Source organism: Rhinopithecus bieti, unplaced genomic scaffold (assembly GCF_001698545.2).
Source record: "Rhinopithecus bieti isolate Rb0 unplaced genomic scaffold, ASM169854v2 scaffold_63021, whole genome shotgun sequence".
Taxonomy (NCBI): domain Eukaryota; kingdom Metazoa; phylum Chordata; class Mammalia; order Primates; family Cercopithecidae; genus Rhinopithecus; species Rhinopithecus bieti.
The window spans coordinates 282,365-297,312 of NW_016823848.1; the positions used below are offsets into that span (position 1 = coordinate 282,365).

Below are 14,948 nucleotides of genomic sequence, written 5' to 3' on the forward strand. Positions count from 1 at the left end.
CGCCTGTAGTCCCAGCTACTCGGGAGGCTGAGGCAGGAGAATGGCGTGAACCTGGGAGGCGGAGCTTGCAGTGAGCTGAGATCCGGCCACTGCACTCCAGCCTGGGCGACAGAGCAAGACTCTGTCTCAAAACAAACAAACAAACAAACAAACAAACAGACAGACAGACAGACAAAACAGTTTCCTTGAAGTCTATATTTAAAAGAAACACAGATTCATTTGTTCAAACCATAAAGTCCTGAAGAATCTATTACAATAAATAAGATACATTTCTTATATTTTAGAGACTGATAGATAATTCAGTAGAACTCTAACCTTAGCCCCAAAAGCCAAGATACATATTAATATTTACCACCTTTAGCAGGCTGAATGTGCTTTGTATTGAGGCCTGAATCAGCTAAGAAAGTACTATGTCATACAAACACCATGTTTTATGTTCACTTATACTTTCATTATAGAACTAGACTGTGAGCTTCCTGAGGCCAGAGATTTCTATGTTTCCTGCTTCTTTGTATACTCCTTGGAAGTCAGCACAGTGCCTTGTATAAAGAGGCACTCAATAAATATTTGACGAATAAACATTACATATATGTAAATGTATGTACGTATACACAGTAAATCCTTAATGTTGCTAGATTCTTGGAAACTGTGACTTTAAGCACAATGACATATAACAAAACCAACTTTACCATGCACTAATTGACATAAACAAGAGTTAAGCTCCTTTGACCTATCCTGGTCACAAAAACACCAGACTTCTAAATACAGACCAAAACACTTCTAATATTAGACACTGAAATAAATGTTAGCTATACATACATTTAAGAAAGACTTATATAAACAAGTATGTAAATGATTTATCTGCTTATTTAGTCCCAGGTGGCCAGAGTCCATCCCAGCAGCTCAAGGCCAAGGCGGGAACCAACCCTGGAGAGGATGCCATCTCGTCGCAGGGCACACTCACACATACACTTGTACTCATTCAGACTGGGGACAATTCAGACATGCCAGTTCACCTAACGTGCAGACCTTTGGGATATGGGAAGAAGCTTGAATACCCAGAGAAAACCCACACAGACATGGGGAGAATGTGCAGACTCCACACAGACAGTGGCCCCAGGCAGGAATGGATTTTTCTTTTCTCATCAACATTAAAACGAAACGACATTGGACAAAATGACATTATTTGACAACCTGCCATATTTATTTACTTCGCTTTGTAAGTATATAAACAGGAAGTATATACAGAAATGAGAGCAGGGGAAATAGAACAGATAAGAGTGGCGTGAAACTTTTCACCAAATACCTTTCTATATTACTTTGACTTTGAACTATGTAATGGAATCTAGTTTATAAGTAAAACAAAAAACAAACAAACAAAAAAAACCCTCCCAGACCTGTACATGAATAGCTTTCCCTTGCTTCAACAACTGTAGCCAGTTGTTTTCTGACTGGAGACAGATAGGCAAAAAGGTCTCCTGAAACAGACAATGGGCAACATAATCCATTACTCATACTGGAGGTAAAAGAACTTAGTGGTTAGGAGGGCTGGCTCTGGAGCCACTCTGCCTGGGCTCAAATCCTAGTTTTGCCATTTACTAACTGTATGACGCTGGGCAAGTCACTTAATCTCACCATTACTCAGTTATTTGCAGGGGTGTCCAAACTTTTGGCTTCCCTGGGCCACACTGGAAGAACTGTCTTGGCCCATACATAAAATACACTAATACTAACTAGCTAATGAGCTTTAAAAAAGGTGATATCTGCCACAATAGATAAGCAAAAAAGTCCTCGAATTCAAAGGGTTGGACATGGCCTGTCTATAAAATTGTATAGACGGAGACAAACTAGTACTCCCTGACAGGCTTGCTGTAACACTTAAAGAGATAATAAAATGCTAAACACAGTATCTAGTACACAGTCAATATCTGCTATGGGTTTGATTTTTTTAAACAAATAAACAAAAAATGTGAGCAAGAATAAGAGATGAAGATGCTAACACTAGCATCATGTACAGGTCTGGGAGTTTTTTCTTTACTTATAAACTAGACTCCATGACATGGTTCAAAGTTCTATCCCTAGAGACTTTCTAGGGATAGAAAGCGGTGGCCCAGATGTATACTGTTCTCTGGGGTTATATCTGGTTGCAGCCTAGAGAGAGGAAATGTACCAAAGTAAACAAAGATATGATGGCAAAAACACAAGCAAAATGACGTAATAAACAATGAAAAAAGAAGACATAAGCAAAAAAATACAAAAGGTGAATATATGAAATAATGCTGAATCCACTCATAATTAAAGAAATTCAAATTAGGATGAGATACTATTTTCCTCCATCGGATTGGCAAAAGAGTAAAGGTTGATTATACCTGGTATAGAGAAATGGAGCTTAAAGGTTGATTATACCTGGAATAGAGAAATGGGATCCCCACACAGTGTTAGCAAGATTGTAAATTAATATAACCTTTTATCTTAAGGGAGGGAAAATGGAAGCTAATTATTCAAAATTTAAAATGTGTATATCCTTTATTTTTAATTTGTATTATTTATTTATTTATTTTTTATTTTTTAAATTAATTAATTAATTTTTTTTGAGACAATGTCTTGCTCTGTCGCCCAGGTTGGAGTGCAGTGGGGCAATCTCGGCTCACTGCAACCTCTACCTCCCAGGTTCAAGTGATTCTCCTGCCTCAGCCTCCTGAGTAGCTGGGATTAGAGGCACCCACTATCCTACCCAGTTAATTTTTGTAGGTTTAGTAGAGGTGGGGTTTCACGCCATGTTGACCAGGCTGGTCTCCAACTCCTGACCTCAGGTGATCTGCCTGCATCAGCCTCCCAAAATGCTGGGATTACAGGCGTAAACCACTGCATCCAACTTAAAATGTGTGTATCCTTTAAACTCACAATTCTATCTCTAGGAATTTATCCTAGAGATCATTATAAAATAGTACAAAGATATATGTATAAAAATATTCAATACAGCATTGCTCAAAAAGGTAGAAAAAAAATTGAAAAAAAAAAACCCAAAAACCTAAACGTCCATCAACAGGGGATTGTTTAAAAAATAATGTGCATTCAGGCCGGCGCGGTGGCTCACGCCTGTAATCCCAGCACCTTGGGAGGCCGAGACGGGTGGATCACGAGGTCAGGAGATCGAGACCATCTGGCTAACACAGTGAAACCCCGTCTCTACTAAAAAAATACAAAATACTAGCCGGGTGAGGTGGCGGGCGCCTGTAGTCCCAGCTACTTGGGAGGCTGAGGCAGGAGAATGGTGTAAACCGGGAGGTGGAGCTTGCAGTGAGCTGAGATCCGGCCACTGCACTCCAGCCTGGGCGACAGGGTGAGACTCCGTCTCAAAAAAATAAAAAATAAAAATTTATGTGCATTCAAATGTGAAGACAATGTAATCATTCACCCGTTCATTCAGTGAATATTTACTGAGCATCTACTACGGGGTCCAGATTATTCTAAAGGTTGGGGATATGGCAGTGAACAACACAGTCAAAAATTCCTCCCCACCATAGAGTGTACATTACAGTGGGGGAACAGACAATAAACAGAAGTATGCTAGGAAAGTCATTAATAGGGAAGGGGGATAGAATGTGATAGGGCAATGGTTGAAATTTGAGATATAGCAGCTAAGGAAGTCATCAGCAAGAAGGAGGCAACTGAGTAAGGACTAGACAAGAGTGAGCCATGAATCTGGGACTGTTCCAGAATCATGTACCAGGCAGATGGAATAGCCCTGAGGCAGAATGAGATGTTTCAGTATGTCCTGATATGGAAGACACTACTGTGAAGAAAGCAAGTCGCAGAACAGAATACGTGGTATGAACCCATTGATGCTTTAAGGAAAAGGACACATGGGGGCCCCAAGAGCTTAATCACATCTCATCCATGCCAGAAATACAATATTGGCCACCTCTGATAGATGAGACTTCTCTTTTCACTTTAATGTCTCCCTTGTAGTGTTTGAAAAAAATTTTAAATCATGAATAAGTGTTCATTTTGCATGAAAACAACTAATTCAAAAAGTCAAGCAAAAGTTCTTTAACATGGATGCATTAAGGATCCTCATCTTGATTCTTCCAGTCTTAAAAGTTACTCAGCACAGTAAGCATGATCACACATGAAACCTTCTTCAGTCTATAAACCCCAATCCCAGCAAACATCTTCAACACAGGTGATAGTTCATTTTCAGAAAGGGTTTGATGTTCCAAGAGGCTCACATAGCAGACAGGAATTGCCTGAATACTCTCACTCCCTTCTGGGCAGCCTAGTTGATGACCATAAAAAGCTGTGAAATAATCCACTGCCTGGTTTATTGTCTGTGCTCATCATGAAAATATGTACTGATTTAATATGCTGAACTCTTTCTTCTATACCGGGGTCTGCAAAAGGCAAAGCATTCCTACATTAGGGAAGCTACTGAGGGGGGAAATATGCCTGAGATCATTAAGATGCCTGAACTGCTCCAGGAAAAGGAACAAACATGCCTTTTAAAATCCTGAAGTAAAGAAAGTATCCACAAAAGGTCTAGAACAATGATTCTCTGTAGTAGGGGAGGCAGAGGAGTGGTGAGGTAGATGTATACTCCCCTCTCTTTTCTCCTTGGTTGTACTAACTGCCAAAGTTGAGCCACTGTTATTGATAGGAAAATACTAAGTAAAATACAATAGAAAACAGACTGAGAATCACTGAGCTAGAATTTCTTTGCAATTGCTGTGATTTTCCATTCACAGAATCAGAATCAGGATTTTAAAGGTATCTCCAAGAAAAGTGAAGGTAGCTACAATAATTACTTCAGGTAAAGCCAATACAACAAAATTCCAAATTAAACCCTAAATCCCACAAACCAAGTAAATGAGCTGCAAAATCTCATCCCCACCAAAATCTCCTAGCAGTTCATCATTTTAAATGGTCCTGCAAGTGACAGGGACAAACTCCCCATATCAGTCTTGCTGTTAACACTAACATGTCACTCAAAATAACACTAAGTGACATAAAAAACAATTCCTTAGGCGTCCATATACTCTTAATCCTATCCCCTCTTGCCTTCTGAAGAGTTTATTACTACAACTAAGCTCTCTTCTGGACCGTCAGCCTCTGCTCCTCCATAGGCTCCTTTTCCATCAGCAAAAACATGCTCTAAAATCTCGCAACTTAAAATATATACACACGTTCACACGCTCCTTGTCCTGCTTCAACTAGTTCCCCATTTTTCTACTTCCCTTCCCATCCAAACTTCTCCAAAGAGTTGTCTACACCAGGGGTTGGCAAACTACAGCTGGTGTGCCAAATCCAACTAACCATCTGTTCTTGTAAATAAAGTGGCACTGGAACCAGTCACATCCATTCATTTATGTGTTGTCTATGGCTACTTTCATGCTATAAAGCAGAGGTAGTGACAGAGAGAGCAAGTAGCCTACAAAACCAAAAATTTTTACTCTCTGCCACCTTCAGCTCTATACCCTTTGCCTCCGCTTTCTTACTGTCCATTCACCTTTCTACCCATTCTAATTAGGGTCTCTGTAATCCATCCAGCGAAACTGCTTACCAACATCACCCATGACATCATCTTACCAAACGCAAAGGCCAATCTTCTGTCTTCACCCATCTGACATAGATGGCTACTCTCCTTTTTCAAACACTAACCTCTTTTGGCTCCCATGACACCACATCATTCTCTCTTGGATTTCCTCCTGCCTCTTGAACCTTCCTTCAAAGAAAAACTCCCCTGTTGACTCTCCCTCCATTAACCAACCTCAGGGCTCAGTCTTAGGCTCCTTCTCTTCTCATTCCATAGTCTTATTAAGAAAGATTCTTGATGTTTTATGTTCCACGGACCCTCTCAGAGGAATTTTTTTAAGGTATAACTTAAAGTACAAAGGATTACCAGCAATACCCCAATTTTATTGAAAAACAGTTTTCAAAATTTTAAAAAAACTGTGATATATGCTTCGTATTGTGTCTTTTTTTTTTTTTTTTTTTCCCAGACATTCTCGGCTCTGGTTGCCCAGCTGGAGTGCAGTGGTGCGATCTCGGCCACGCAAGCTCCGCCTCCCGGTGTTCACACCATTGTCCTGACTCAGCCTCCCGAGTAGCTGGGACTACAGGCGCCCGCCACCATGCCCGGCTAATATTTTGTATTTTAAAATACAAAATATAATATAATATAAAAAAAGTAGAGATGGGCTTTCACCATGTTAGCCAGGATGGTCTCGATCTCCTGACCTCGTGATTCGCCTGCCTTGGTCTCCCAAAGTGCTGGGATTACAGGCGTGAGCCACTGCACCGGGCCTAATGTGCCCTTTATCTATGCATTTGATAATGGGATCTAGCTGTAGGTCTAATAATTCTGTACTGTAATTCTGAAGTAGCGATGTTTAGATGCTATTTTGAGATGTCAGCAACAACTGTAATGCAATATGAAAGTATCTTGATTTCTACTGGTGACAAAATTACAAATATTATTACTACTACAGTACTTTGAGGCCTGCATTCAAAATGGACGGAAATGCTAAATTTCAGTCAGTGTTAGAAAAAATAAGAAAAGTTTTTCCCATTCAGGTTCACAGATCCCCTGAATTCTATCAGTGAATCTCTGTGAGGTTCCTGGACCCCAGATTAAGAGCCTCTTCACTAGAAAATCTCAGCTATTCTCAGGCCCTTCTCTGCCATGCCTCAGGAGTCCTGAGCCCTGGGGACCTAATCCTACAGGGCAGCTGGCCAGGCCTAAGCCTCCATTTCCTCCCCAGCCCCTGGCCCAAGGGTCGAAGGGGAGATGGCAGCCCCTCCGCCATGTGCATGCACCTCTGCTGGCAGGAGGCCAAGCCTTTGGCCACAGGGCCTAAGAGCCGGGGCTTACTCAAGCTCAGCTGAGGCCATCCGCTGAGCCCCAGGGAGGAAGAAGGCCCTGTCCCCCAGCAGGTGGCCACTGCTCTCCCTCCCCGCCTGCCCCTTAGCAGGGCCAGGCCAAGAAAAGTGTTCTTACCAGTCATCTGCAGGCTTTAGCCATCCAGTCCTTTCCCCTGCTCAGGGCTGGGGCTGCACGGGGTCTCCTCTTCCCACAGCTCCCTACTCCACCCCTCACATACACAACTTCTTGGCCCAGCCAAGCAAGTCCAGGTCACAGAATGGCACCAGAGGGGTCTGTGGTCAGCCACCCCACCTTTAGGGCAGCACAGGCACCATGGGGTGGAGGGGAGGGGGAGGCTGCTGGGAGCCTCCAGATGCTGCCTGCTGGCCTGCAGGACAGCCCTGCAACAGCTGCTGCTCCTGCCTTGGCAGTCGCCTCACCTCCTCCACCCAAGCCTCCATTCGGAGACTCCATGGCCAGGCCAGCCCTCAGCTGCTCACAACTGATTCAGTCTTCCTCCTTCACACAGGCAAAGCACAGTAGGGATGCGTGGAAAGAATGTACCTATAGATGTGTACATACCACAGTGCTGTAATTTTGTAGGTAGCAATCATGTAAATACATGTATGGATTTTATTATATATATATATAAATCTATAAAGGCATATTTTTAGGAAAACAGTACACCACTGCTTCTTTTGAAAATAGTCTGAATAAGAATAAAATGAATTTCTACAGAGGAAAACAAAAGAAAAGAAAATCTCAGCCATTCTCATGACTTCGGAACCATCTGTATGCTGAGGACTCCCTTGACTGTATTTCCAGCCCAGACCTCAGTCTTCTGAGTTCAGATTGGTACATTCGACCTTGACATCTCTACTTGGATATCTCACAGGCATCTCAAATTTTAACATGTCAAAAAAAACCCAAACGTGAACGGTTAAATCCCCCCGCTACCCAGCCCTCTTTAGATCCCACTTTTCCCATCTCAATACATGGACTACCCCATCGTTTAAGTTGCTCAAGGCAGAAACATGACATCAACCTCCACAGTATCTTTTTCCCTAAGTGATTAGTAAGTCCTATGGACTTGACCTCCAAAATACCAAATCCATCTGTCTCTTTCCATGTTGCCACACTACTTCAAGCCACCAGCCTGCAAGAATTTCCTAACTAGTCTGCCTGCCTTCTCTTAACACTTGCTCCACCATTTACCACACAACAGTGAAAATTTATACTTTAAAAAAATTGGTTGGGCATGGAGGCTCACACCTGTCATCCCAGCACTTTGGGAGGCTGAGAAGGGAGGATCGCTTGCGTTCAGGAGTTCGAGACCAGCATGGGCAACATTAGTGACACCTTTTTTTTTTTTTTGAGACGGAGTCTCGCTCTATCACCCAGGCTGAAGTGCAGTGTTGCGATCTCGACTCACTGAAACCTCCGCCTCCTGGGTTCATGCAAGTCTCCTGCCTCAGCCTTCTGGGCAGCTGGGATTATAGACGTGGGCCACCACGCCCAGCTAAATTTTGTACTTTTAGCAGAGATGGGGTTTCACCATGTTGGCCAGGCTCGTCTCGAACTCCTGGGTGGCCTCCCAAAGTGCTGAGATCACAGGCGTGAGCCACCGTGCCTGGCTGAGACCTCATCTCTTTAAAAAAATAATAAGTAAATTTAGGTCTGAATCCCACTTAAAACTTTTCAATGGCTTGCTGTTACTCTCAAGATAAAAAACAGACTCCTTACCATGGCACATAAAGTCCTACACGATCCAGATCCAGCCCCACTTGCCTCTCCAGGATTACCTGGAGTCATCCTCCCTCTTCTCTGGCTATACTCCTAACACAATGATCTTTCAATCCCCAGAACATGCTAAGGTCTTTCCCACTTAAGCACTTCTAAACACATAGTTACCTGTGTTTTAATACTCTGCCTTACGCTCTTGGAATGACCAACTTTATTGCATCCCTCAAATCTCAGCTTAAATCTTGTCTTCTCAGACAGACCTTACCCTGACTATTCTAGTCATAAACCCCTGCTTATTCTCTATCACAGTACTCTTTTCATTGCCTTCATAGTGTTTTCCTTATTTCTTGACTACAGCTGACTTTTGGACAACATGGGTTTCAACGGTGTGGGTCCATTTATACATGGATTTCCTTCTGCCTCTGCCACCCCTGAGACAGCAAGACTAACCCCTCCACTTCCTCAGCCTTCTCAACATGAAGATGACGAGGATGAAGACCTTCATAATGACCCACTTCCTCTTAACAAATAGTATCTATATTTTCTATTCTTTATGATTTTCTTAATAACATTTTCTTTTCTCAAGCTTACTTTTCTGTAAGAATATAGTACATAATACATACAATATACAAAGTATGTGATAATTGACTATGTTATCAATAGGCTTCCAGTCAACAGTAGGCTATTAGTAGTTAAGTTTCTGGGGAGTCAAAAATTATACACACACACACACAGATATAGCTATCTATATATATATCTATATATCTATATATAGATATATTTTTTTTTAGACACGATCTCGCTCTGTCCCCAGGCTGGAGTGCAGTGGCGTGATCTCGGCTCACTGCAACCTCCACTTCCTGAGCTCAAGCAATTCTCCTGCCTCAGTCTCCCAAGTAGCTGGGGTTACAGGCACCCGCCACCACACCAGGCTAATTTTTGTATTTTTAGTGGAGATGGGGTTTCATCATGTTGACAAGGCTGGTCTTGAACTCCTGACCTCAAGTGATCCATCCACTTCGGTCTCCCAAAGTGCTGGGATTACAGGCATGAGCCACTGCGCCCAGCGCTATGTATATTTTTGATTGCATGGGGGATTGGTGCTAACCTCTGTGTTGTTCAAGGGTCAATAGTATTTATTTGTTGTTTATTGTCTTCTCCCATACCTATAAAGGAACACTAATAAGGACGGGGCCATTTTACTCACTGCTGTCCAGGACCTACTGCAGTGCCATGCAGATAGCAGGTATACTCAATACATATGTATTGAATGAATATGGTCTTTGCCCTAAAAGCCCTTTCTATTGTAGGGCAAAAGGATTCTGAAGGCCCTTCAGAAAATACCTGGTACAGTGATTCCACGATCCTACTGAACTTTCTGAATTACTATTTCTCCAAAGGAATTGTGCCCCTGGGTTTCATTCTGAGAGAACAATCTACAAGCTTATAGGAAATACATAAGAATATTCTTTCTACCAGTAGTAGAGTATATAAAGAGGACAGAGTCAAAAAAACTGCTCAGGAAAATAAATCGTGTGCCTAGGAATGAAAAACTCCTAATAGCAAAGAGAAGCAGAAATATAATTATAATTCTGTGAAACCTTAACACTGAGGCCACATGACATGGCATAATGGCATTGAAGAACTACAGATCTTTAAGGAAACAGGTGTTAAGTTAAAGCTGCCTCCAAAGATAGTGAACTGTAACCTAACTTAATGTATAAACAAACTGTAACTTAACGTAAGAGTTAGGTTACAAGTATAACAAACAGCTGAGTCTCAGCCAATCATAGCAGCTGAAACCTCCAGCCAATCGGAGGCTAAAGGCTGCCAAAACATGGCCAAATAAGGCAAATACAGAACTGTAGCCAATCAGGCTATTTCTGTATCTCATTTCCTTTTCTCTGACTATAAATATAACCTGCACAACCTCCACTATGGGGTGGAACATTCTGCACCACTTTTGGTCCTGAGTGTTCCCTGAACCTTTTTCTACTGGATTAAACTCTGTTAAATTTAACTTGTCTAAGGTTTTCTCCTCTTAACACAGGCAACAATTCTAAATAAAAAAGGCAATAGCAGCCCCGTTTCTCCACTCTACAATTACAATATGAATCCTAGACAGTCCACTCTTCCACTTACTTTTGTTTGGAGCACTGGTTCTCAAACAGAGGTGATTCTACCCCTCGGAGAACATCAGATAATGTCTGGTGACATTTTTGGTTGTCACACTGTGGGGAGGGGCATACTGGCATCTAGTGAGCAGAAACCAGGGATGCTGCCAAACATTCTGTAACACACAGAACAGCTCCCACCACAAAGAATTATTCAGTCCAAAAGGCCAATAGGCCCAAAATTGAAAAGCCCTGCTTTAGAGGAGTATGTGATCAAAAACTTAATGTGATAAAACTGGTATGTGTGTATCATCTCTTGGAAGATATCTAAGAAACTACTAAGAGTGATTGTCTCTGGGGAGGAGAACCAAGGGTTTGGGGGGAAAGAGGAGTGTGTGGGGAGACTTTTTTTTTTTTTCTTTTTTTTTGGAAACAGAGTCTTGCTTTGCCATCTAGTCTGGAGTCCTGGAGTGCAGTGGCACAATCTCGGCTCACTACAACCTCTGCCTCTTGGTTTCAAGCAATTCTCCTGCCTTAGCCTCCCAAGTAGCTGGGATTACAGGCACATTCCACCATGCCCGACTAATTTTTGTATTTTTAGTAGAGACGGGGTCTTGCCATGTTGGCCAAGCTGGTCTTGAAATCCTGACCTCAGGTGATCTGCCCGCCTCGGCCTCCCAAAGTGCTGGGATTACAGGCGAAAGCCACTGCACCTGGCCGAGACTTACTTTTTAACTATAATTATTCTTTTGTGCCTCTGAATTCTGTACTATATATATGTTACCTACTCAAAAATCAGTAGTAAAATAAAAAACCAAAAAATAGCCAGTATGACTCATGACTATGATCTCAAAAGACTACCTCTGACTCTAGAACATTACTAAATGGAAAACAAGAAGAACAGGACCTATGTTGTAGAACAAACCCTGAATTAGGAGTCAGAAAACCAAGGTTTTGTCACTTCAAACATGAGCATATCACCAAACACTGAGTTTGTTTCCTCATGTGTAGAATGTAGGGTAGTGTGCCCTATTCCATGCACACAGAACTGTGAAGATCCACTGAAATTATGCAGGTGAAATACACTATGAGCTACTAAGAACCAAATACATTGTAATTATTTTTTTTAAAGTTCTGGTATTGTGAAAGACCAAGATTAGAAATGATAAATAAGACCTTTAACATTATTCCCTTTCTAAATTACGTATCATTTCATTGTCAATGGAGTTTTAGAAGTTGTTTGCTGTTAATAGTACTGAAATCTTCTACTTATGCTGCCTACCCTAAGATGATAAACAACTCAAGGGAAAGGTCTTATTATGATGAGTCACACAAACTGTAGGCAGTTACTAATTATTTGATGATTTGCATGATTATGATAAAGGTTAAGAGGAAAAAATTTTTTTCCTGTATCACTAAATTTGCTACAAAATAAGTACAAGTGAGGAATGTTGGCTTTGCTAGACCCCAACAATAATCCTATGATTGGCTGCTTTAGTAGAAAGAGAACAGTAAAAGCATTCATCAGTACATAACATGTCTAGTTTAACCACCAACTCTTTTGTCTAACAGCTGGGCTATGTGGGCATAGGCCAAAGAACTAAATCTCTTACTCATAAATTACTGAGTCATGAAAATAACACCTTCAGCACTCATGTCTTTGAATGGCAAGGACAGCCAATATGTAGGAGTTGCCAGCAAAAATGATTAATGTTGATGATATTGTGAAGTTCTGTGGTTTTAGCAATTCTGAGCCAAATAGGCAAGGCACCAGTCACCAGAAAGGAAAAAGGAAACTGTAGGTGTCTTACGTGATATACTTGTTATAGAGGATGAAGGCATGTTCAATGTTGCCTTCCTCAGAGTAAATGGATGCCATTCGGATAATCTCAACTCCAGAGCGGAAGTACCGACGGGGTGGAATGTCTTCATTCACCTCTACCGCACTACCCAGCTGGGAGAGAGCCCTCACCCGGTCTTCGGGCGGGAGGCTCACATCTCCATGGTCAGACATCAGGACCAAGTTCTGAGACAGAAAAAACAGATGCCATCAATACCATTGCCCCCATCACCCCAGCACAGTCTTACAGTTTATCTCACAGACCTCTATCTTAAGAAGAAAGTATAAGAGAAACATACCAAATGCTGTGGTGCCTATTAAATAAGGACTTTCCTACAAGAAGGCTGAGACCCTCAAGGAAGTCCAAATCATAACAATGAGAGGACTGGCAGACTCGAAAACGTACAACCCCTGTGCCATAATTAGGTGTTATAAGGAGTAGAACCACAGCGGGCCAACCAAAAGTTCAGTTCAAGTTAATCAAATTCTTGCCATTAAGTGACTCCACCCACAGCACCGTAAGAGTGGGAACAGCATCTTTTATTTTCTATTATTTCTCCTTCCAGATACCCACATACCTCCACCCCAGTACCTGGCACAGTGCACTCAGTGAACTCTCCTGAGGATTGTTCACTGACTTCAAGGTTGACCATTTTTATCTAATCTGAGAGTAACTGACATCTTCTGTGGTGTCCTTTTTCATATTTGAGCACAAGGTGAGTTAGGGGAACTGGTCTGGGAATTAATGCTCATAACTGTAACTCTGCTCACTAAACTACTATAGTCAATCTATAAAATCAATCACTTATCATTACCATGGCAAGGGATTTGAATCTTGAAAACAACCATTTACTCATCTTCATAGACTAAACACTCTGAATAACAAAAAGGCATGATGGTAACTTGCATTGCAAAAACCCCTGGGGTCCCAAAACTCCAGTAATTCTAGTCTTTCTAGACATAGTTGCTGTTAGAATCAGATTCCAAATTCCAACCAGATATCGCCACTATCATCTCCAAAATAAATCTGGGCATTTGACACACACTGCATTACAGCAGACCCTAATCAGTATGCTCTAGAATATACAAACTACAGTAGAATAAATCTTGGAATTCAAGGCCCTGTGGCAACTGGCCCTCCCCAACAGAGATCTTTTGCTTCAGTCAGGATTCCAATCTGCCCAGGCATCCTCACATTTCAGTTTCATTTGTCTATCCAGTTTTTCTTTTCTACTACAACTCTTCCCTCAGGGGTAGTCTTCTCTCAGTCAATTCCATCTTTAGGTCTCTTCAATATTCGGATCACAATTCTTCCACAAAGCTTCCCCTCTAAAACACCCTCACTAAGAGCACAAAAGCCGTGAGGACTACTAGGGAGGCAGAGATAGTCCACCTCTCACGAGGCCTCTTTAGGGACTAGGAAAGCCGCAAGCATATCTAAAACCTCCCCAAGTAATTAGTAAACCTAGTCCACAGTCCATGAAAGTTAACTGAAACAGAGGATGCTCGTCGCATCTCAGTACCTCTTGGGAGAGGTTCTTGTGGGTTAAGAAAGGAACCACCTCCCGAGGCCAGGAAGCCGCGCTGGTTACCACCCGGTTGGGCAATTCCAAAAAGGGGATGCAGCATCTGCAAGTGAGGGGGGAAAGGCGGCGTGAAGGACCGAGGGGGAAAAACGAGGAGGAGAAAGGAAGTAGAAGGAATGAGCGGAGGGGGCATATACAGTGGGGAGGGCTCTATCGACAACTGTTTGAGGAACCCTCTTGAAGGCACCCAAGACCAACTTGCCAACCCCAGGCACAATCATCCAGGGTTTTCGGGATCTTTCAAACGCAGTAGGCAGGAGAGCGCTGGGCCTGGCTGGTGAGGCGCCAGCCCGCGGAGACCGAAGCCTTCGGGTACCTCGAGCGAGGCAAGCCGGGCAGGGGACTCGGGGAGAGAAGGCTGCAGGCCCCACACTCACGGCGGCCGCTCCCCTTCAGAGTCCGACCACGCTTGGACGCACTAAACCACCACGTTCCCGGGACCCTTCCCCACCTTTCCCAGCGGATGACACTCGGAGGTTCCGGAAACGTCACATCCGGCGCCCGCTCCGCCCACTCCCGCTCGTCTGTCTATTATATTCCCAATGATTTAGGACTTGGAACGGAGAGCTAGTAGGTGGGGCTAGAATCGGCACCTGCGGAAAATCCGACCAATGAGGCGCGAACGACACAGCGGCCATCTTGGTAAAGGAAAAGGAACAAGGAAGAAGGTGGAACCAATGACCAAGCTAAGGTTTGCTTTTAAAATTATTTTGATTTGGGGTAGCCCCTCATGACACTCACAATACTGCTGCATTTAAGGAGGGATTGCTGATCCCAGTACAACTGCAGACTTAGCTAAACTA

General features: G+C 42.7%; 1 protein-coding gene across 9 annotated transcripts in view; it reads right to left on the reverse strand.

Annotated features, from left to right (window-relative positions):
* STAMBP (STAM binding protein) overlaps nt 1-14,675 on the reverse strand; it is a 49,365-nt gene extending 34,690 nt beyond the window's left edge. For 4 of the 9 annotated variants that reach the window (XR_001883302.1, XR_001883301.1, XM_017861861.1 and 1 more), the window contains exons 1-3: nt 14,462-14,590; nt 14,083-14,188; nt 12,531-12,745 (exon numbers count right to left, since the gene is read on the reverse strand). Coding sequence is in view for 7 of the 9 variants with exons in the window: in XM_017861861.1 (XP_017717350.1) it covers nt 12,531-12,733 (203 nt within the window). In the remaining 2 variants the exon portion in view is untranslated. Of the gene's footprint in view, nt 1-12,530; nt 12,746-14,082; nt 14,189-14,461 lie in introns of all 9 variants that reach the window. The other 5 variants (XM_017861858.1, XM_017861857.1, XM_017861855.1 and 2 more) reach the window with 5 other exon arrangements.
* Between the last annotated feature and the right edge of the window lie 273 nt (nt 14,676-14,948).